Here is a 24,483-nt window from a genome sequence, read left to right as displayed (position 1 = left end):
GAGTTATAGATAAGTTGCAATGAGATAACTATTCTGATTTCACAGCGTTGACTGGAGAGTTGACCTATTGAAATGTACGGTTAACACAGTACTAACTGAATTGTTCATCTATAAAGTTGATGAGATTATACTTTTTGTACATATAAAAATATAAAAAGTATATAGAAAAGCAAAATTAGCAAATATTGAAACCTGCATGTAATAGTATGGACTAAACAAGTTCTGTATTTTTTAACCTTTATTCCAGGATTTTCCTATATATATGTGTTTATACATATAAAAAAAAAAATGACACAACAAAAGTGGATGAATATTATTTTTTTATTTAAAAAATATTACATCACAGTATAGAATAAGCCTTAGGATTTTTAATTATCTATGATCAGTATAGTCACACTCATTATAAAATATGATTCTCGTGAAAGGAAATATTAACAACTTAAAAAAACCCTTCCCTGTAAAATATCCCCTCTGAAAAAAAACATCTTGCTTAAAATTTTCCTTTTTCTTTCAGAAAATATAATTTATTACATAACATTTACAACACATGGAAATGGCATTCCATCTACAACACACATACTGCAATGAATAAGTGTATAATTAATACATAGAGGCAATGGCGGCAGATGAAAAATACAAGTTAGATGGGGTATTGATCTCACTTTTATTACCGATAAGAGGTCGATGAGAATATTCCGAATGGTAAAAAGTCAGAGAAGAAACTGAAAATGTTGTGTAGGGAGGTGAGATACAAAAGAAAAAAGTCAGTTAATTAAAACCCTTGATTAAACAGCTAGATTAGGAAGCTTAAATGATAGCACTTGAATTCTTGGCTGAGACAGTCTCTTTTTTAGGGCACTTGACCCAAATTTAGTTTGGGTCTTAGTCTTAGTTTGCTTGGATGCTCTGGGTTTCTGATCTGATTACTGGGCCTTGTGGGCAGTTCTTTATCCCAGGTTAACTCCACGTTGTTGGAGTGGTGTTTGGCCCACTTTTGACAAGTTTTGGACACTCCCGATCACCCTATGATATCAAAGGAATTGGTTACTAATCCTTCTACCCCTCGGAACCTGGCCCACAAACTCCTGACAGCCATATTTAGCAGGACAGTTGAGGGTTCTCGGTAAGACAGCTTGGAAAGATCCTATGTATGACTACAGTTATAGACCAATTCATATTGTCACCAATATGATCCCAGTGTTCGGCTCAGCAGGAGTAATCCCTAGATGCAAGCTCTAAATTGACATTATCTACAGACTAAGCGGTGTATTCACTAAAATGGGAATTTGCAGTTTAATTTCAACATTTTGTTAAAATCCGATCCAAAGTATGTGTTACTTCCAATTTATCGTGTACCAGATATTGAGTTTGTTTAATAAATGAAGCGATGGATCTGATCCAGTATAATAAATCATTGTTGTATCTTCTCTACTACACTGTGAAGTTTTTAACAATTTTATAAAACAAATAAATTTTTGAGGTAATTCAGCTTGGCATTATCTAACATTTAGAGGTTGCCAGGAATGCAAATTTCATTAAACATTTGCATTATAATGCAGGGCACGTTCCTGCGCTCAGCATGCTAGCTTATATGTAGCACATACATTTTCCGTTTTGCATATGATGTAGAATCAAATGCTGGATTATTCCAAACGTCGAGGAGATGTTGATGAGTACCTTGTGTTAAGCAGTGAAATAATGCGTGCATAAGCAACTCGAAAGGCCACACAATATCATTCATTAAATGAGGAGGTAACGTTGTCAGACATACAGTTGGGAAAATGAGAATTGTGGAAAAGCTTATAAAGCAGTCATTCTATAGGAGAAGTCGAGCAATCATTGTTTAGAATGATGCCTCGGGCAAAGTGTGCCCAGTGCTTTCACATTCGCCCCGGCCAACGTATACAAAACATAGACGGATTTATTCAAAGTTTATATATATATATATATATCTTATCTGAAATAAAATTATTACATTCGTATCTATATCTTATATAGTCTACAAGGGAACAAGTCTCCACTTTCTGGTTTACTGGAAATACAAAAAGTTACCATGACTCAATGGAGACATACCAAATGTAGGAGAACTTTGACCCCCATTTAGTTCCCAGTCCTGTCTCATAATTCAGTCAATTTCTCCAACAGTGCTGCGTTACAAGCTGCCAGATCCCCGCTGTGTGTGGTGTTTAATGGAAGTAACAAGCAGAAGATGAACCACCGGTCCTTCCTGCCCTGGGACAACCAAGCGGTTGGGGTGCATTGCAGAATTTTTACAGATGTTTATATTCCTATCTGATCTCCATTAAGGCTTCAGCAGTCTGTGAATATATGGCATGTGAGTGCTGCTAGGGGCCATTGCATTTTATGGATTACAAATATTGAACAAGTCCATGCAAATTGGAACTGGGAGGTATCCTATCTACGTGTGTATGTCCCATAAATATTCAGTTATGGAGCGGCCACAGTCTTCATTCTTGGATATTTCTGGCTGTCTATGGCAATAGGAATGTTCTTTTCACACAACAGAAGTTTGTTCTAAGTGAACTGATGGGGAATGTTACATTAATAGCAATAACTTGATCTAGATTAGATCTCATAAAGGTTCTATCAGATTACAGGAGATACTAATAACACTTTAGTGTACAGGATCTCTAAAGGACCAAACAGAAAACTCTGCTGACAAATAATATAAGAACATTTGTAAAGAATTAGAATTTTGGTCAATGGATTGAGGATACATGGAGATTTCTTTGCGGCACACTCAATGGTAACTCACCTAAAAGACTTTTAGTTTGTCTCTCGTTGAATTAACATTAGGGAATTTTGTTGACTGTTTTCTCAGCCATTTTTTATGGGGTTATCTTCAAAGTGCTGCTATAAGTGTTGATTTGCTACATTAAAACTAACACATTCCGTTTACTAAAATGTTATTATTTCTAAAAATACTTCCAAAATGGAGGGTGAAGCTCAGGGCAGATGACACTCAGGGTACGCTCCCTGACAGCAGGGTAACTAAGACCCTGTTAGACAAGTAGAAGAGGAAAATGTCCTGCTTTATCATTCTCTGTTAATAAACAATTTGTTAATACATGGTGCCATATATTTCAGTACAATCCATGTTTTTATATGTTAGATTAGGCAATAGGCCTTTACGGGTGGATGAACATGAAATAAGACACAAAACACTCATAGCGTGAAAGGTCATTGGTTCTGGAGACATAGTTGTCGTTCATACATGTGTTTGTATTGATCAGTGTGCAAAGTTTAACTACCGATATCGACAAGCCACAGCATTTACATTTTTCACCACATAAAAGCCAATGGTTAGTGGAGGGATAACAAGCGTACGGCCCGGGCGCAAAGGTCGCGGTTTAAGTTCGGGGAGGGTTCCATCATCCACCATCACAAGATGTTGTCCATTCAGCTGCACAGACCTAAGAAGGAAAAAAAAACCACACTTGTTAAATTAACTAATTTATCAGTAAATACATGGAAGTTATTCACTGCTGTGCTGGGAGGTTTAGAGTCCCTCAGGCCTCCTCTTTGTATTCCAAAATCTTCCTTAATATACAGGTAAGAGAATCAATCATAAATCCGTAGATAATCAATGGAGGATTTGGTTAGACATATGGCACTAAAGTAAAGATGTGATTATACTTTTTTGTAATGGCAACCTACGTCATCTTGAAAGTAATTCTAGCTCTTCAAAATATCAGTTCCACAACCTTAAGTATTTCTAACAATCTATCAATTATGTATACTTTCTTGTGGTTTCAATTGATGTGTTCTTAGGTTGTTTAGGGTCTATTTCACACATTTAAGAAAGCCGTCAAAAGGTAGCCAATCCAACATGTAATCTAAAAATTTCCTGTCCTGAAATGACCCCCTGTGGATCCTCACCCAGACTAAACAAGGCTACCAACAACAATCAGCAACATTACAATACCCATGCAGATCCTGAGGAAGAGCAAGATAAGATAATAACTCCTATAGTATGCACATAAAGTATCCTTCCATACGGCATATCTTCCTTATTTTAATCTGTAAACGGTATTACATGGGATTATGTGCTGGACAGAAATACAAGTAGCCATTGGGAATAGGACAGATACGCTTTAAACAACCTCGGTCTTCTAAGAAGGATAGTAATTCTAGCTACAAGCTAGCTTTCTTTGTCATGTGCTGTACATTTAATTTGCTGCTACAAGGAATTGTTCTTTGTGGAAATGAAAATTGATGATGAACCGAAGAGAGCTCTTTGTAATCCATAAAAAAAACAGGCCTTACGCAGAATTTTTTTCTCTTTCATTTTAAGTGAAGTTTGCATCTTTTATTTATTTAAAGTCTGTGTACACAAAACACTCAGGGCTAAAATTCTGAAAATGTCTTAACTTGGCCAAAGCTAGAGAACTTGGTAACTTAGTTATAATTTGGCAGCAAATACTAGGTTCAGAGACAATAAGATTGTAGATTTGCTTATTATCTTTTACAGCAGAAAAAATGGACAGACAACTGAAAAGTATATTTGATATTATTGTGTATTTAAAGGATAAAGGATAAAGGTAGGGAGTCGATCTGCTAAAAGTCCACTCTCAACCCTTTAGTTTTTGGCTATAGCTCTCAGCCACCTCTCCACCCATTCTGTGCTTAGCTCTTTGTGCATCCATCCTTTGCTTTCTGCTTTCACTCCTCCATCCAGTCCACTCTACGGCTAGCTCTCCCTTCTCTGTGGCTACCTCTTTCCCTCAATTCTGCCCATTCTGTAGCCAGCTCTGTCCTCCATCCTGCCCATTCTGTGGCTAACTCTTTGCCCTCTCTTCTATCCATTGTGTGGCTATCTCTCTCTCTCTCCCCATCGTTCTCATTTTGTGTCTAGCTCTCTCCCTCCATCCAGCCTATTCAATGGCTAGCTTTCACCTTCCATCCAACTCTCTGCCTTCCATCCTTCCCATTTTGTGTCTCTAGATTGTAAGCTCATTGAGCAGGGCCCTCCTCACCTGTTGTTCTGTAAGTCAAATCGTTATTTTATTTACTACTTGTTATGTCCTGTCTTCCCATTCATTCAGCCTATTCAATCGCTAGCTTTCACCCTCCGTCCTGCCAATATACATATATAAATGAGTCTGTATTTTTTTAAATTAAATTGTGGAATAGTAATCCATCTTTTAAAAGGTTTTAAAAGGAAATGTCAACTAACCACTAGAGGGAGTCAGTGGAATTTATACAAATCACTATAATCTCCACCAAAGAAATTGGAATTTACTAGGATTCAGGGTGTCAGTAGAGTAAGATGTATTATTTAAACAAAACCTGGTTTATGTGAACCATTGGCTATGCTCCGTGACCATAACTTTCCAAAATATAAATATGCTGTATTTCAATAACGCCGTATTTACAAATGAATTGTAAGGTAGGAATGAGGACCAACTTGCAGAACAAATAGAAGCTACAGAGAGAGGACCGCCAAGGGCTAAACATCAGGTTCTTTTACTGGGTAAATATTAACTTATAAGATGGTTTCGTGATGCTGTCCCATTTATGTGAATCTTCTGTATTGGAAGCTGAACATATTAAGGACTTCACCATTTAGTGCTGTTATTTATATTTGCCCCAATGTACTTTGCTGTCTTATTTTGCCATTTTCTGCATTTCAGTTATCCTGTAAATAACCATTTTACAATTATCCATTTATCTTGATAACGTATCTATTTGATTAGATTTTAGCAAAATATATATTATAATATCGCAAATAGGTTCTAAATGTACCATAGAAACCATAAAGAAAGCTCAATTTCCATTTTTGCCTCAGATATTGCTCATAAAATTGTCATGTTTTCCTAAATAGCAACAAATGTAGCTGTGTGCTCAGTGTGGCCCTAGGGCGGACGACTATAACAGCAAAAGGGAGAAAATTACAGAGACTGCACATTTACTAACTGTCTAGCGCAATGCATGAATCATTTTTATGAACATTTAGATAAGGCTATGTTTTTTGGAAGGCACGTTCTGTTTAAGGTTGGTATTTATAATTCCTCCTGAGGCTTCTGACAATGAGATCCTTGTTTGTAATCTTTATAGGAATTGCCGGACGCTGTCGTACATGTGCAATTCTATTTCTTCGAGACCCAATCAAAGCTTTTTTTTAACATGTTTCATGCCTGAAAAAAATCAGTATATTTGATGTCCATAGTAGGGATGTAATCATTAATCTGAACCCCGATTCTGTGCCACAAGATCAGAAATAGGGTCATTAAAGTGTGTCCATAAAACGGAAAGCCATTTGGAACACACTGATGAGCAGAGGGAGAGATCGTGCAAAAGATAAATGAGAACCAGGAACAGGTTAGACCTCCACACACTGCTACATACTAAAACTGGGAATGAACCATGATGGAGTTAGGTTGCAGCCAGAGTTTGCCCCAAGCTGTCATGCTGTGACACCAGTGTGAGGATGAAATTTACACTGCACCCCACAGTTTTTTCGTGTATGCTGATAGGGTTTAGTCTCGGCTCTTACAGTTTCCTGTCCAACATCTGCATAACCAGTTAAGGATTCTTGAAATTCACAATGGGTGTTAAACCATTCTCAATATTCTCTGATCAACTTAACGGGAAAGTGGCTGATCAGCTTCCAACGGCAGCTAACCATGATCTTCCTTCCAAGAGATAATAATAATTATAAATAAATAATAATGCCCCATAGGCGATTACCTCTGGTCAGAGGGTTAAAGGGTGGATAAACCTAGTGGCTCTTTTATAGATGGTGGTAGGTAACATTAGTGTCCACCATAGACTGTGCATTTGGGTTCAAACACATTTAAACTTTAACAAAATTTTCCAATTTTGTGAATTCATATAAATGTCCGAAAAAGGAGGGGCCCACAACAAACAAACGATAAGGAAGCAGAGAGCTCAGAATTTTAATTTGCATTTCTTTGATTTTCTCATTCTCTCACACTCTCTCGCCCTCTCTCTCAACGTCTCCCTACATTCTCCGCCTACCGCTTCCATGTCTTGGATGAGTAAATGGACCAAAAACGAAAAATCTGCCCAAAGCGTTTATGGTCCATGTACACAAGTTTAATCCACAAGACTTCTGAAAGTCATTGATGCATCTGGGGTATTTAATGTCTAATGTCTTCCAAAAAAACCCCAGAGAACTGTTGCCCATCCCTGTTTATAAGCGGAGTGAATATTTTAAATCTGCAGTGTTACATTCATCTGCAATCTTGAGCATTCATTTCAAAGATGTTTTATAACCTGAAATTAATAATTTATCAACAAAATATATTTTTCCTAAAAGCAAGGTTTATAAAAATAGAGGTATTTCCCCCTAAATTAAGTTGGTGAGTTGACATTTCAACCCAGCTGGAAACTACCTGTTTAGTGCATAATTCCCACCCGGCTCCTGTCTACTGTGGTGCAGAGAAGCCCCAGAGCCGTCTACTGAATGTGGTGACATCAAATAGACCAGGAAGACATAGAAAAAAATATATAGTTTTCTAATGGGGGGTACTAAGTGTAGTTAAAAAATTAAATATTACAAAATTAATGAGAATCCTTTTTAAATAAACAAATTTCAGGGGAAATAATATGAAAATAAATATTTTTCCTTGACCATAACATGCAGTAATATAGGTTAGTTGTATCTTATGTTGTCCACATAAACTTATCTGCAGACCATTGTTGTCGGCCATGTAATATGTTGCATGATTTTCCCGGCTCATATACCACACTGAGCTGATTCTAACGAAGTCTGTTCCTCCCTCGGCTTTCTTCGTCAGAGTGTCTGTCTGGGTGAATAAAATAGAGTAATTCTATTGTTTCCTGCAGGCAGTATGATAAGGAGCTAGCGTGTTTGTCTAGTAGATTGGGGCTCAGATAACAGAGTGAGAACTCATACTAATGGCTAATATGCAGCTGTTTGTCAACATTCTATGATGAAAAACTAGAACTGTTTAATTTGAATCTGTTACTAGTAATAAAAAATGGTGGAAGTTCCCCTATAAGGGACAAAAATGATTATGTGTCACCGATTAAGTCAATTTAACCCAATTACCGAATTATCTAATTTTTATATTGCACTTTTGCACGATTAAATCATGTGTATCACAGATACAGATTTTACTTATCTCTAGCATTGGGGATATGAATTTTACTCTCTAATCGCCAGCAGTGATCAATGTGTTCTTTTCCCTAAGGCACTGTGGTTTTAATGGTGTATGTTTTGTTAAGAATGCCTGATATAACTACTACCTACCATTATTATGTCAACCCAACCACAGCGTGGGTCACGGCTCGATCACAGGGTGGCGACGGATATTACAAAGGAAAATATAATGTCGGGTCGAATGACATTTCACTTAGTGGATCAGAAACTGGCAGAATATTTGAGGCCGAATTCTGTTGTCTGCACAATTTACTTAATAAAGTCCTTCCAATATCTTTATGGTCTCCCACGTCTTATTCAGAAGATATTTTTGGGAGCTGTGTATAAGTACTTTGTACAATAAAAAGATCATGTTACCATAGCTGGCAAAAGTGTTTAACACAAAATCTAAACATGTCCAAACCTCTTTAAGATTAAGAACATTTGTTTAGAAATGTTGGAATCTCAATTTTCTACCAATCTTTACAGAGGAGTTAAATGTTTGGGTTTGGATCCAGGGGTCTGGATGAAGCACTAATTCTCAGAACATTAATCTAAGCCAGGACTGACACACTAAGCACTACAAAATCTTTCTGAAGCACGGTCTGGTTTTCTTGTTTTAAATTGTATTCGGCTTTTTTAAGAGGGCCTTGGGTAGAATTTAAATGCTTAAGAAGCCACGGCTTTGATAAATGCACCCCTATTTTACAACTGCCTGGTTTTAAGAATCTCTTGAAACTTATTAAAAGGAAAGGCGGCTACTAGAAGTTTAACAGAATCTTTCCAGAATCTTTACGGATGTTATCATCAGAACGAGCGTGAAAACGCGACGGACAAAAGCCAGGGCTGCTCGTCGAAGGATACTTCTTGACTGATTTTTATGCTTCTTAATTCTTACAGTGATGATGGTGGATCACTGGAACCTCTAGCTGTAAACTGCTTCATTATCCAAATCTGATACAGTTCTCCTTGTCAAGTCAGGTTATCGGTCTCTATTGTGCTATTAGCGACTTTTACAATTGCAACAAAGTGGGAGAATAACGGCTTTGGTGCCAAATCTATTACAATGACAAAGGTCTTGTTGCAAGATTTGTGTTGCCGCAGTGCTTGGTCCATCAGTGATCCCAGTGGTATTAGACATGATAAAATATAAGGAAAAATTGGCAAGTAAACTGGGAGCATCAGCAATTTATCTTCAGCACAGCCACAGGCCTGACTCGGGGCAGTGACCCTTTCACAGCCTCAGTCCCATACCTGGGAACTTTTGGGCTCTGGCTACCCGGAGCCTACCCTTGCGGAATGTGGCCAGCACTACCTGCTGGCGCCAGTGGGCATTCCTGCTGACGTCGCTGGACATTTAAGGGAGGAAATTTGCGGGAGTGGAGTCTTAGGACCCCGCGACCCAGAAGATTCAGGTTGATCAGTGAGGTTAGAAAGTCTGGAATAACCCATTGTACCTGTCTGCTGGTACCATCTAAATAATAACAACAATTAACCTGCAAACACGATTAGTCCTTTGTAATTCATAGTGAGGTTGGTGAGTTGAAACTCCTGCTTTACATACAAGACTCTAGAGAACATCATTTGCATGTCGCTAATGTTAGTTATCCATAAAGTTCTATATTCTCTTCATGAAGACTACCAGAATGACAGAAGAACATAAATAATTCACCCATTACATCCATTCTTATTTTGTTAAAATACCTAGAAGCTTTCTTATTTCATGTGTCAGAGGCCTGAAGTCTTCATTGTTTTCAAGGGGACTAAGCTTAGAGTTTTCATTTGAATTCCGCAACTTTTAGAAGGTGCTCCCCAACATTTCTACCGTGGGTGGTGTTGAGATGGCCCTACATACCTCTCTATGATCACCCTGGGATGAAAATAACAGATTCCAGGCTATTCTCAGTCCCAACTTTGCAGTGGTGAATAGACTCCTTTGTGTACTTGAGATCTGGAATTTTAAATGGTAAACCTACTAGCCTGCTTGCATTGTTTATTGTTTAGTTGATTTTTTAACTAAATTACATCTTGGTGAAGTCAGCGCAGAATGTCGAATGGTCCGGACTGATTTTTTTTTTCCTAGCAAATTATTGAAGCGTCTTGTCATTTCAGGAAAGAATGGAAATTCCAGGATTAAGTGTGTGATTGTGCAGCACGTGGCTGAATTTGGCACTATTGAGTGATCCATCAAATTTACATTTTCAAGAGAGAGACGTGCCAAATCTACAACAGTGGTTGGGATGTGATTTACAATTGTATATTAAACAGCAGGGGGCAGACGGTGATTCCAAATTTATTTCATGTTTGGGAAAGACGAGATTCATTATGTGTCTTGTAGCCTGAATAAATAACATTTACAGTAACTGGCTATCCACAGAAAGCCCACTGCATAGCTAGCAACAAATCTTTATGTGGATATATTTTAAAAGCTGGGGGCGGCAAACAATCTTACTTTTTTGGCGGTGAAGCCTCTGTTTGTATTCTAAAAGTTCAGATGTGAATGCAAGCCATAAGGTGACTTAAAGAGAAAAGTAACCACATCTCGCACTGATTCAGTAGTTTAGGAACAGCTAAATAGGCAGCCCACAGCTTCTTTTGAACCAGAAGTTCCATCAACTCAGGACCATCAGTGTGATCAGTGATCTTTGTCACTCATCATTGTATCTGTCTTTGAAATCATAATTCTCCAGTGGCTCCTATGAAGCAATCTAGGAGAGATTGTTATGTTCCTGGCGTCCTGCTGGTACTTTAAGATTTAAGTTGCCTAACACTGACCTGGAACTGCGGTACGCTTGTTTACATTATACTAAGCACGGCATTTACTGGCATCATAAATTCAAGTAAGTTCTTGAGCTCACAGTTGTTTGGGAGGTCTACATATTTCAGCTGGACTGGGTTTATCCATAGGTAACATATGAGGTCCAGCCAAGAGAGAAACGCTAAGTTATTATAACAGATACACTGTCCAGTTGGACATTTTAAGACATGCTGACATAAGAACCCCGTGTTTTACTCATTATATCTCATTATATCGATACCTAAAGCTCTGGTTCTGATCTAGGGCATTATTTTATGCCACCGGGGCAGTCATGTCATTCTTTTAAAATGTCATCGATCTCTATTTCAATGACATCTGAGCAGTGGTTCGTTGAGATTTGCTGCTTGTTCATATAACCAACAACTGCCTGTCGACATCATGGATTTCATGGTTCGGGATTGAACAAAGGTCCTTTTATTGGGTCTCCCACTCATCGTTTTACGTTACTATACGTATAGAAGACATATCACTTAAATGGTCAGCTAAAATATGAATTGACATAGAATCAAAGTATCCCAACTATACATGTAACAGGTTTTCAGCCTGCAATGCACTCACCTTGATTGGATTCCCTCTGTCCCATACGGCTGAAGTAGATACTGATGGACAATTCTATCACGCAGTGTCCCAGCTAGCTTAATTTTTTTTCTCGACCGATGTAGGTTGATGATGTAAAGTGTTATTGATCCTCGTACGTAATTGTGGCTAATAGGTGAAAATAAACAGTATAAATTCAAACCATTCGACTGATGTTGCAGCATGGCACGAAATGCATTTTTTTTGGTAAATGTTGACATTAGAATTAAATTAAAAAGAATGTAAATAAATCTCCAAAGATTCGGTACTCCTTCCAGTAGAGAAACAAAAAAACTTTAGAAAAGTGAGCTATTTAATCGCCTTCAAAACATACACGTGGCGATCATAAGTTAGTTTTCTTGTTTTTCAGCAGTTGCACCTATGCTTTGGAAGAAATCCTAACCCAACTTGCAAAAGTTGTGCTAAAAATGCAGTTTAATGTTTTAAGACTATTGTGGAGAAATGGGTAGATGAAAAGTGCTACGCTGACCCTGGTGAAATAGCCAAAGCTTTTCAGGAACATATACTTTTGTGGGGCATTTTTGTAAGCTGTGCTATTTAAGGCAAAATTTTAAAAACTTACAGCACCTAGTATTTCTATGCAAAAAAGAAATAATGAAGCATATGAGGTGTTTTGAGTTTTCTAATTTGCATTAACTGCGTTCAATGTTTAGTGGTTAAAATATTGGGGAAAAAACACTTTTCACTTTACCCACATTTTTATATTTTAGGCCAAATCCTCTATATTGTAAGCACAGTGTAACAGATTTATATTATTATTAGTAGTAGTAGTGTACATAGATATATATATAAATATATTGACTATATGGACACAAGTATTGGGACTTTTATGACATTGCATTCTAAGTACATAGACATTAATATAAAGTTGGATTTTGGAGTGTTTCTGTGGGAATTTTTGATGTTGGACGAGACGCCCGGCTTGCAGTCTCCGTTCCAGGTCATCCCAACGGTGTTTGATGGGGTTGAGGTCAGGGCTCTGTGCGGCCGGTCAAGTTCTTCCTCACCAAACTCATCCAACCATGTCATTTGGGATGAACGGGAACAGAGATTGCGATCGCTATGCTCAATGCCAAGCCTGGAGTGTTGTAAAGCACACCGCCACTGAACTCTGTATATAATGTATGTAATAATACTCAATAACCATTCTGTTTACATTCTATTGATGATATGTAGAATGATACAGCATGTTTTAGATATATTTTACATTTAAAATGTACGTCTGTAGCTTCCATGGTAACTTACTTATGGTAACTGGTACAATGGGCGTAGATCCTGAGTTTGTCCCGTATTACTTTCCCAGGACGCGGCTTCCTTTGTATACCAGCTACGTGAACTGCCAATACTTTGGGACCCACAAGTTTCTTAAAAAGAAGTGAAATCCAGTAATCCTGTAAGAGAAAATGAGTTACTAAGTAGATAATTGGTAGTAAGCAAAATGTGTTCTGCCATTCAATGGGCTTCTTGTGCTTGGTCTTCATCTGATTCTATAGGCATGAGATTATAATGCATGCGCAGCCATCGGTATGTATAATGCAGTGTAAAGTTTGGGGTCACTTAGCTGTTTTCATGAAAAACAAGGACATTTCTAGCTGTAACATAATTGCAAAACATACACAAACAATTTGCAAAGAAAGCTGTGGAAAACCCACAAAAATGTTTTGTTGGTACCTTTACTCGGCATTGTTTAAGGAGGTGTTTAAAGGTACAGACAGATTTATCAAAGGCATCTTGATATATATGATATGGGTTTCGGTTTCGAAATAAAGGTGTTTGTGCTAGAGCTTCAATGTTTGTATCATCCGTTATCCTTTTGATATGTTGTTGCCAGCTTCTGGTATTTAGATTATTATGCTTCTGCTGCCGGCAATTGACCTTAAATTGTTTTTGACCCTGCATGAACTGAGCTACAACCTGACTCTACTCTCATAGGAACTCTGTCCCTCTTCCTTATCTGCCTTTAGTAATAAACTCAACATTAACAGGGCCAGATTGGGATTGAAATTGGCCTGGCACTTTAAGGCCAGGGGAGTCCACATTAGGCACTGGCCCACTTTTCTCCTGGTTCGCCAAATAGCCAGTCCGATTTTAAGCAATTATGATAACTATCGGGCATTATTTTTAAAAAGTGTTGTTAAGTTTGAAAACCCAATGGAATGTTCCTGCTGATTGTCCATTGATTCTAATGGTTGACATGGTAACTTGGCAATAAGACTACTTTTTCATGCTTGCACCAAATTCACTTTGGCAAAATGTTATCTAATAAGAATAATAGGAATACAGAACTGACACAGGACCGGACCAGGACTGGCCCTCGAGCAAACCAGGCCAATGATTGGTGGGCCAATGGCCGACAGTTCGTCACCAGCTTACACCAGCTGAATATGCCTGACTGCACACTGCGTGACATAAAAAATATGCGGCAGCACAAATCCAGCCGGCAACCGCACAAACGTCATTTGTCAGCCACTGACCTTAAAAGTGTCAGGGCCTCCAAGTCATCCCCAGTCCAGCTCTACACAGGACATATATCAGCCACATATGTATAGAATGACTCTGACTGGGGAGGTATTACGTATATAGTGTATCAGCTCTGTAAAATGAGTTTATATAGCTATAGATATCGCCATTTGACGCAAACACCCAAAAACCATCTTCCTCCATGTATTACTTTCATGTTTCACCATCTGAATGTGATAATGAACCGTCCTGATCACATTTACTTTGTAATGGCCTTAAAACCACCATGTTCCTCGACGGCCTGTATGTTGAGTAAAGAAATAACGAAAATCTGTTTGGTGTGATGGGTGCAATCATGCTTATATGTAACATTTTAATGCTGCCAGACAGCAGAGATAATTATCTCTTATCAAGCAGCAGGTGTTATTTACAATAACAGTAACAATAACTTTTAAATAACTCATAGTCTAATTCTAGTGTTCCAACAGTATGATTATCAGAAAGAAATGCTTTATTTTCCTTGACAGGCTTGTAGGGTTATTACTATAACTCAAGCTATGTTAGGTTTGGCTACAAAGAAGCTCAGTCCGAGATGTTTGTCCACAGCAGAACGCTGGCTCCCGCACCGTTTGGTCACCTTCCTTTCATTCTACAGTTCCAAAAGTGATTTAAAAGCAAAATAATGATGATGTCTGCTGCAGCTGGGAAATTGATTGTCCTTTGGCCGCCAAACAAGAGACTGTGTCATATTTGGCTAAGGCTGGCTGAGGATGATAGGAGCAATGATTTGGCTTCCCACCATCACAGAAAGCCGCCCTAATTGCTTCCGGTAGGACTTTTCATGCGAAACCCTCGGTTTGTTGTAACGGTTTAAAAGAAACACCTACACTTTTTTTAGACGGTTCATTATCTCGTTGGGCTAAAGCATCTCCCGAAATCAGAGCAGTCGAAAGTAGTAAACCAGGGGCCGCTTTGATGCAGTTCCGAACTCTCCCTGGCTACAGGCACAGTGTTGTCGTAAAGTTATTAATAGCAATTCAAACTTTGGAAGCTGGATCAAATTAGTGCCTAATGAGTAGCTGTGTCTGATTGTTCTTTTTATTGCAAGCAAGTGCAGGCTAAACAGCTGGCCAAAATGAATAGAATGTGAATCATTAGTAGAAATTCAACACATGATTTCCTTGGGCTTATTAACTTAAACTCTTATTCCCTGGTGTTAATATGCTGGCGATTATTTTTTTCTTGTGAACATGCTCATTAGGACACAGACTTTTTTGTGTTACATTAACTGTAGACTATTATATAGCAGAAGGCAAACGTCAGAACAACATGCAATGTTCAGATAGGACATATAGAAGTTAAAGGGACAGCATCGTAACTTATTTACTACGTACTAGACAGCAATTTGCTCATTAAAGTCATTATTAATAATTTATTATACGTTTATTAATGATTTATATTAAGTTATCTGATTAGGATAGAGCTTGGTTAAAGGATCTGTTTTTTTGGGGGATGAAAAATATGGAATACCAAAACAACTAGGGAGCTCGTCATCATGAGCCGCTCTTTTAGTCGCAGCCCTTTTGATAAAATTCCATAGATATTGCATATTATGATAATGTCATGATTCAACTACTCATTTTCGATGAATGAAGGCCTAATTATAACCTTTCTGTGATTATGTTGGATCCAGAACCACACATTTTGATAATAAAGTATACAGACAGGGCCGGGCCTATAATGGGGCAGACTGGGGCAATTGCCCCAGGCGGCACTTTAGAAGGGGCGGCACTTTGCCGCCCAAGCGCTTTTTTTTTTGTTTTTGTTTTTTTTTTTGAAGCGGAGGAGAGAGAGAGGGGCACCGAGTGATTTTCGCTTACCCGCTCGGCGCCCCTCTCTCTCTCTCCTCTGCGGCGAGTCTCCCTGTTCGGTCCCGGTGCCGGCTTGTAATGCAGAGCGCCGGAAGTGACGTCAATTTCCGGCGCTCAGCATTACAAGCCGGCACCGTGGCAGAGCAGGGAGACTCGTCGCAGGACTGTTTAAAGGTAAGTGCCGGGGGGGCGTCGGCGAAGTTTAAAATGCCCCCCCCGGCGTCGGCGGGGGGGGGCGGCGTTTTAAACTTCGCGCGCCGCCCCCCCCCGGCGTCGGGGGGGGGGCGCGTTTTAAACTTCGCCCCAGGCGGCGTTAAGTCTTCGGCCGGCCCTGTATACAGATCCTGTATTGTGGCCAGGTGTGTTTTAGGGGCGGTTAAAGGTTAGAGCTCCCTAACCTCACGATGTATTAGGGAGGACCAACTAGAGGGAGCTCCACATGCAGAAGAGGTAAGTTGGATCCACATAAGTCATTACTGCTTGAACTATGGAATATGCGGGTCCAGCAAACCCTCATTGCATGAGATGCTCACCGGGATTGGTCTTCATAATGCATAAGAAACTCAACACATTGAAATGTTCAGCTCCCTTTAATTTCCCAACCCTTTCGTTCTCAATATCTTGAAACTCTTTGTCCACTGGGTTGGGAAGCACCCAGCCATTGGGATTTGGAGTGGTACCTTATCTGGATTTGAGAATTTAAGTAAGTCTGTAAATTGTAAGTAATATTTAATGCTATTTCCAATCAGCAAATGTTAATGCCAATATCACAAGCACACCTTGTACCCGCTTGAAAAAGGGACTTTATTTAATAAATTAAAGAACAACAAAGAACATTAATTGCTCTCTCCTCCTAATTATAATCATGTGTGTTTTGCCTTACATTGGTTGCTGTCTAATATTATGGTTAGCTCCTGTTCTGTTCACCAAAAGGTATGTTCATTTGCCTATATTTTTAACAAAAAGCATAATTCCATAACATTTTACAATTAAAATGTAACGAATATGAATTTTTTAACTGCCTTCCTCAGCCCTCCAAGGGTTTAATAAATCCGTTATATACTACTGCATTATATATAAAATCATACTTCTTGGGGTTACTTTATATTTAAAAAATGTTAAAATGATGAGCTAAACCAAGCAGTACTCCAATCCTAACAGCGATGAATGAGAACGGCGAGATTGTTGGCTGCGTTTTCATTCCAGTACAAAGCTTGTAAAACACGGAAGACTTTTAATGCACATCGAGCCTTTTAGGCAGCTGTACCTGTAAATTCACAGTTGGACAGTTAATGTTTCAAGATTTTTTATGGCTGTGAACTCGTTGTCAAAGGACCTGAGAGTGTGAAGCCCCATATGGGTTTAGGATAAGAGATGTTGAAAAGATTTAAGAGCCAATTTATGGAAGGACGCAAACCTTTATAGCTTGCACCCCCTCCATTTTTTTGCAAGACAAAACTATTTAAGCTTGAAAAGCCCTTCACACAATACTGATACATCAAACAGCCGGATTTAGCATTAAACTTTCTCTCTTTTGTCTGGGTTGTGCAGCCGTTAGTATTTTTTTTTTATACATTGACTTTTTCTAACAGTATAGAAAAAAATTCCAAACAGCAAAGACTGATTGAACCAAATCCAGCTTTATATGACCCAGTTGGAGTTCCTAGAATAAGCCTTTTACTCTTTTTTTTTTTTAAGAGGACTTCTCTTAACAAGACAGACTAAGCATGTGGATAAATTTACAAATTGAAAGACTTTATAAGCAAGCATTCCGCCTAAGCCGTGCACATGTGAGTGTAAACAGTATGTATGGGGTCTTTAAAGTTTCAGTGGATGTTATGAGCTGCTAGACAGACAGCTCTCCCTCACTGGCAGAAATACGCATTTATATAAAAATAAAAGATGTGCACCAGTAGATCATGTGCAGCGGTGATGGAAGACACTGCAAGGAAGCCTTGGTGGATTGAGAATGGGTCTGAAGAAATATAAGATGAAATATTTTAAATAAAAGAGATAGTAGTTCTCCTCTAGCTTATAGACGCACCGTAGGCTGGTTTGACTCAGGAAAATGATGGCGGTTCTCGTGGCTCACTATTGGGTGACATTGAGGAGCAGGTGTTGTTCTTCACACCGTGTGTCCTCATAGCTGAGCGCCTGGAAATGATGTCATATCTCGGTGTTTTTCCTCCGAAGGTTGTGTATCAGAAAGGAAGAGTGAAGCTTAAATCTCCAAAATCTCAATGGGCTTGTTATCGCTGAAATCTCCAGTCGGTCATTTGGTCTGTTGCCCACCAATGAGGCTGATCACCCAATAGGGCGATCTGTTGCTGGTAATCCGGCACAGGGATGCTACTCCGCAGCGCTACGGAGACTTTTTCTAAGCCTATTAATGGTACCACAGCCATCATTGAGCCTTTTGGCTGAACAGAAACTGCTCATTCTTGTGAATTTAGAAGTGGAAAATAAATGATAATAATTCCTCATTTTCATTTATAAAAACTCTACATATGGTTAAAAAGTTTGTATTGCTTTGTCCACTCCAAACATCAATCTTCATTCTATTTCGCACAATAAAAAGCAACCAGATAGACAGATGAGTCTTACATGTCACCGAGTGGACGACCGAATTGTTTGATACCTTGGTGACTGATTGTGAGGATCGTGTTCCACGTCTCTCAACGAGCAGCTGACTTTATACAAAGGCCACATGTGGAAAAGTCTTCATCAGGAGCAGGAATGAGCGGCTCAGGTTTCGCATCACAGTTACCCAGCACAGGTATGTTTGACTGCTTTCATCTTCCTGATAGCTCCCACGGGAAAATAGCAGCCGTTACACCTAGATTCAGGTCAAAATCTGGACTTGCTGTTTTTTTTCCCTGTCTCTGTGGCTTTTTAAACTGTTTAACAATTTTCACCTGTCCATAACTGTTTTACACCACGGGATGCCACTTGCCAGATTGGAAGAAACTGGTTTTAGAGCTCTACTTAAAATGCATTTAGTGGAGTGGGATTACATTTAGATGAGTGGGATTTGAACATGAGAAATAAATCACTTCGCTGCTGTTTTTTGGGGAGTGGTAAAGTCACTATGGGTCACATTTAACACGCATATTTTCAAAATACTAACGAAAAAGAGGAATGAGCTTAATAATGTAAACGAAGAGAGAAATTAGTGGAATTTGTTATGTTGATGTTCACATAATTAAGGAAAAGAAGTAGAACTATGGGAAGCACACAGGGACAAACGGAAGACAGAGGATAAGGTAGTGAGAGTTTAAAAAAGAGTGAGAGAGAGTATGAGTTTAGCTTTCTAGTAATTTTTTTTTAAAACTACATTTTTTTTAAAATAAACATCAAACTTTAGGGGTGCGGCCTATATTCGGGACAATACAGTAAATGTGAAACAAATATATAGATAAGGGGGAAAACGGTTTCATATTTTTGAGATCAAACTATTTTCAACACTTTTTAGTGCATCTGGTAACGTTACAAGGGTAACATTAAAAGGGTCACACTACATAAAATGATTTTCATACTTTTTATGAAAACACTTGCGCTGGAATAGGCTTTAGATCCGGCACACTCACTCAACGTAAGCATCGTGCGGGGGACAACATCATTGACCAACGGTTTAAGTAAAGAAGGATGCTCTATGTTGCCTGGAAGCCTTAGTGGATCCTCGTATATCAGGGATAATGTTGCAAAGTGTCAGTGTTTAAAAATAAATCAAAGGCAAACGGGAACAAGCTTACACTATTTAGTGCTCTCACTTTCTGACCTCAGGTCTCACCGCAAAATATCTGTTGACATTCTCAGCCTCCCTGTTTCTCTGTGTGACAGTTCATACGCCTCAGCTGCTGAGTTGTTTCTTCAGGATGAAGCATTACACTTTGTCTCGTGTTTTTCCAACCTTTCAGAGGTAACACTCTCCATCTGCTTTCAACATGTTACGCCCGACACTAACTAATGTCTCCTATTAGTACTAAAAGAGACCAAGCTGGAGCGAGTCTATTTCAAGCAGAGTTCAAACAAGCCACACGGAAAAGTGCTTTCTACGCCGAATACCCAAAACGCTTTGTCTATTGTGGAGCCAAAATTTCATTTTTAGAGGGGGCGCAAGCAAAGACTCAAAGTGTGCTTTATAGAGTAGTGCAGGTCACAAGCTCGGCAGGGCTCAAGGTAAAACATCTCATACCCCTTAAATATATATACATTGTAGAAAGAGCTGTGCAAATTATTGGTACTATTTAAATAAAAGATAATAATAATAATAATAATAATAATAATAATAATTAGTGTTTTTATTACAAGCTTACCGGCAGCGGGTTAAAGTTTTGATCTACCAGATGGTCGAATCCGTGATCAAAAAATGAATGCCGTATAACTACATCAATTCCTTGATTAGCAGACATTCCTAAAGTGTTCAGCCACCTAAGTAAAAGGTAAAAAAAATGTTAATCATAGAAGAATAGGGGTAATTACTTTTTAGTTGCATTTCAAATCCTATCACAAGGTTGGTAATTAGCGGAAAGTAACTGAGCAGACATGAAATTGTCTGTTTTGTGTTCCACCTAGCCATAAATACTGAGAATGTCCGTGGAAAAAGATACATTAACCAGACGTACCACTTCTGATTTGGATAAATGATCCAAAGTGTGATATTGACCTTTGGTTAGTGGTACAGGACACTTCACTAAAAAATTTTGGCTATTACAATACAAATGAGAAATAATAGTTAATACTACATACAATAAAGAAGAATCAATATTTGAAGAGTGAGATCTGCAGTACATTAGACTAAGATTTGATACATTGTCAAAGAGAAGCCAAGATCATGCTGCATCTTCACTGGAGGTGTCACATAACAGACATTGATTCATACTAAAAGGAATAACCTTTCTTGGTCCTGGGAAAAGCCTAATAATACATTGGGAGGCAACGCCACAGTTGGTACAGTACTGTTTAGTAGACACTCTTCACCCACTATTAGAAAGGGTCTGGAAGGCTGGACCCATGTTCAAGGACACGACAGCAGTGTGGACAACACAACTCAATATCAACAGCAGCGGTCACCTCCACACCTGACGCGTTTCATCCATTAGGGGCTTAATCAAGAACGCCTAACAAAAAACATGCCTTAAACCCCAATGGGAAATCTGATTTCTAATAATGTTGGGATCTATTCTTCTGAAAAGTACAATTCTGATTTAGAACAACAATGGAGAACTTGAGCTCAGGGGATGCATAACCACAGACTGTGTTTAGGTCCTAGCAGAGAATTGTGTGTGGCTCAGGGGAATTTTTGTTTATTCTTTAGTAAAATAAGAGTTTTCAATGTACATAGACCGATCAGCCATAACATTATGAGAACTGACAGGTGATTGGGATTTATAAGGCAGCAAGTGAACATTTCGTCCTCAAACTTGATGTGTTAGAAGCAGGAAAAATGGGCAAGCAAAAAGGATAAGAGCAACTTTGACAAGGGCCAAATTGTGATGGCTAGATGACTGGGTCAGAGCATCTCCAAAACGTCAGCTCTTATGGGGAGTTCCCGGTCTGCAGTGGTCAGTATCTATCACAAGTGCTCCAAAGAAGGAAAAGCGGTGAACTGGTGGCAGGGTCATGGGCGGCCAAGGCTCATTGATGCACGTGGGGGGCGATGGCTGGCCTGTGTGGTCAAATCCAACAGACCAGCTGCTGTAGCTCATATTGCTGTTTCTGATAGAAAGGTGTCAGAACACACAGTGCATCGCAGTTTGTTGTGTATGGGGCTGCGTAGCTGCAGACCAGTCAGGGTGTCCATGCTGACCACTGTTGGCTGACGAAAGTGCCTACAATGGGCACGTGAGTATAAGAACTGGACCGCGGAGCGATGGAAGAAGGTGGCCGGTCTGATGAATCGCGTTTTCTTTTACATCACATGGATGGCCAGGTTCGTCGCTCACCTAAAGGACACGCGGCACCCGGACGCATCCATGGAGGCCGCACCTCGCAACTTACAGGACTTAAAGGATCTGCTGCTTCAGAGGTCTAGCTTACTCCTCTGCAATTATGATACAGATAGAAATGGCCTTGTTTTCCATAAAAGTGTTAACATTTGATTGTTGTGTTTATATATATATATATATATATATTCATTACTGATAGCACGAAACCCGTTATGCATCACTGCTGGAGGAATGCTTAGGTGGCAGACTGCCTTTATGTAACACCTGAACAGACCGAATGCAAACATGTTCAAATTATGTCCCATGGTATTAATTTACAGCCAAAAACAAGCATTTGAGGTGTTCTATATAATTTTCTTCTAATAAATGTTTCCAGAACCTGTGATCTACAGAGAAATATAAACACCAATAATTGTTGTTGCCCAAAGGCACTTCTCAAGCAACTCCTATGAAAACTGGTTAAAAAGGAAACCTTCAGAGCTTTTGGCATAATGGCTTATAACGCTTGTTTTTAGTTAGTGTAATCGCTTTGGAGACATTTCGTTTAAACATTTCCATCAGGAAAGCTTAGATTTTTTTTGCTAAAGGTGGCCAGACTAGCATATTATATCACTTTCCCTACTTCCTTTACAAAGGCTGCCTCAACCAATCAAGAACAATCAGCAACCTAACAACAGGACAGAGACAACATAACGGGGAGGAATAATCAGGCAGCTGCTGAGAACATGACGATGTATGGCCCCTGATATGCATTAGGTTTAGTTAGGGTGTAATACCTGAAAATCGGGTCAGAGCCACTTTCAACCGAACCGCTTCTAATCCTCTTCGCGGTCGGTAACTTTATAGTATTACCGATGCCAAATCTCACGCTTCATGGCTTAGTTAAAGGTAAATCTGGCAACCCCTTTCTCCTCAACTCCATTCTCGCGAAGCATGTGCTCTCTCCATACCTTTGATATCTTTACATTTTAATGCACATGAGCTCATTAATAAATACCAAAGCATAATGATATAAATGCAGGACTAGAAAAGACATAAACAGCTGTGTTCCTATAAAATAGTCCAGATGCTGAAAATTATTTATAGCGTATATTTATGGTTAGCTATGCATTTGCCGCCAACGCTTATATAGTTCGGTAGGGTTAATGATTTTATGTTTGCTGAAGATTTAACAGATTCAAAGGGCCTGATTAGCCACATTTGAAACAAAGTGATTTGCATTAAGGTAAGTGTAATAATTGCAATATGCGTCCAAATGGCTTTTGCGTGTGAACTGCGATGCTGCTGAGACATAAAGGGAGACGTTTTCCGCAGTGAAACTGCGCCAGGTCCGAAGATCAAATATGGCGCATTCTCTGCTATCGCACAGATGTTTGATAGAACTTTCTGCCAAACTATTGCACTTGACATGCTTGGAGAAAAAAGGGTAAAACAGTGAAAAAAAAATATTTTAAAATATTACAAATATTAAAAATATTTAAAATATTGAAGTCCCGGGGGGGGGTCAGAATGGGCCAGAGTGGGCCATTGACTGGGTGCTGAGCAGGGCTAGGCCTTGGCGGCATTTTTTGAATAAGGCAGGGGAGGGGTTAATGGAAGGTTATTTAAGGGGTGGGTGCCACTAGGTTAGGCGACATTTTGTTGTCACCTTACCTCTTGTTGTTTGTACCTCCCTCCCTTTTTTGTGTTGAGTGTTCCTGGGGAATGTGTTTTTGTCACGGTCGTGCGGAAGCTTACCAGGTATCTAGGGGGTTAATGCTGCTGAGAGAGCATTTGGTGGTACTTGTGGTGGGAGGTTTCCTGGCAGGTGGTCTGGGTCTGGGCATCCCGATATGTCCTTCCCTGTTTGGGACCTGGATAACCTGGTAAGCTTGGGGTGGTTTGTGTTACATTAAATGGTTAATGTTAATTATTCATGTTAATTATTTATGTTAATTTATGTTATTTATTCCATGTGTTGGTCATTGTCCTGTTAACGCACCTACTTTCAGTTTTAGGTCTGCGTGGCAATGGCTAGCGTTAAAATAAATCGGCTGTGGCCTTTTCTGTGTCGTGTATTTATTGGGGGGTTATGTGTTTCTGGGGAGGCAGAGCACGGGAGTCGAGGCGGCTGCAGTCAAGATTTCTATTATTTTATTAAAATGAGTGTTACTCACCACCACTCAACTCAAGTGAGCTTCTGCTGTAATAGAGTTTGGTTAAGCCCTGTATAATGCATAATTCAATGAGTTTTACATATATACATACATTACCAATTAAAATATGCATTATGCCACCTCTGCCCTTCTTGTAGGGATATTGCCGGGGTTTTTTTTTAATGCATATTGAATTCATGCAGTTGAGAACTCTAACTCTAATTCAGGTAGGTAAGTAGAGCCGCTTTCCAACAGAAGTGGTAGAGGTAAAGTAAATTTTGTATCAAATACACAAATAACATAATAAAATAGAATTTGTGTCTGTATGATACTGTATATACTAATTGTTATGTCCCATCTACCCTTTGTATAGCGCTGCAGAATCTGATGGTGCTATATAAAACAATAAATAATAATAATAATAATAATAATAATAATAATAAATAAAATACTAGATGTAAAATGAATCATCATACATATATGTATAGGTAAAGTCTCATGTTAT

General features: G+C 39.0%; 1 protein-coding gene across 1 annotated transcript in view; it reads right to left on the bottom strand.

The window, feature by feature from the left end:
- Positions 1-3,096: 3,096 nt before the first annotated feature.
- HPSE2 (heparanase 2 (inactive)) overlaps positions 3,097-24,483 on the bottom strand; it is an 85,078-nt gene continuing 63,691 nt past the window's right edge. Inside the window, exons 9-12 of the mRNA XM_053451205.1 lie at positions 20,212-20,326; positions 12,810-12,955; positions 11,526-11,672; positions 3,097-3,434 (exon numbers count right to left, since the gene is read on the bottom strand). Of these exons, the coding sequence (XP_053307180.1) occupies positions 3,269-3,434; positions 11,526-11,672; positions 12,810-12,955; positions 20,212-20,326 (574 nt within the window). The 3' untranslated portion in view covers positions 3,097-3,268. The remainder of the gene's footprint in view (positions 3,435-11,525; positions 11,673-12,809; positions 12,956-20,211; positions 20,327-24,483) is intronic.

Source organism: Spea bombifrons, chromosome 11, assembly GCF_027358695.1.
Source record: "Spea bombifrons isolate aSpeBom1 chromosome 11, aSpeBom1.2.pri, whole genome shotgun sequence".
In the NCBI taxonomy this organism is placed as follows: Eukaryota; Metazoa; Chordata; class Amphibia; order Anura; family Pelobatidae; genus Spea; species Spea bombifrons.
This window is presented reverse-complemented; position numbering and strand designations above follow the sequence as displayed.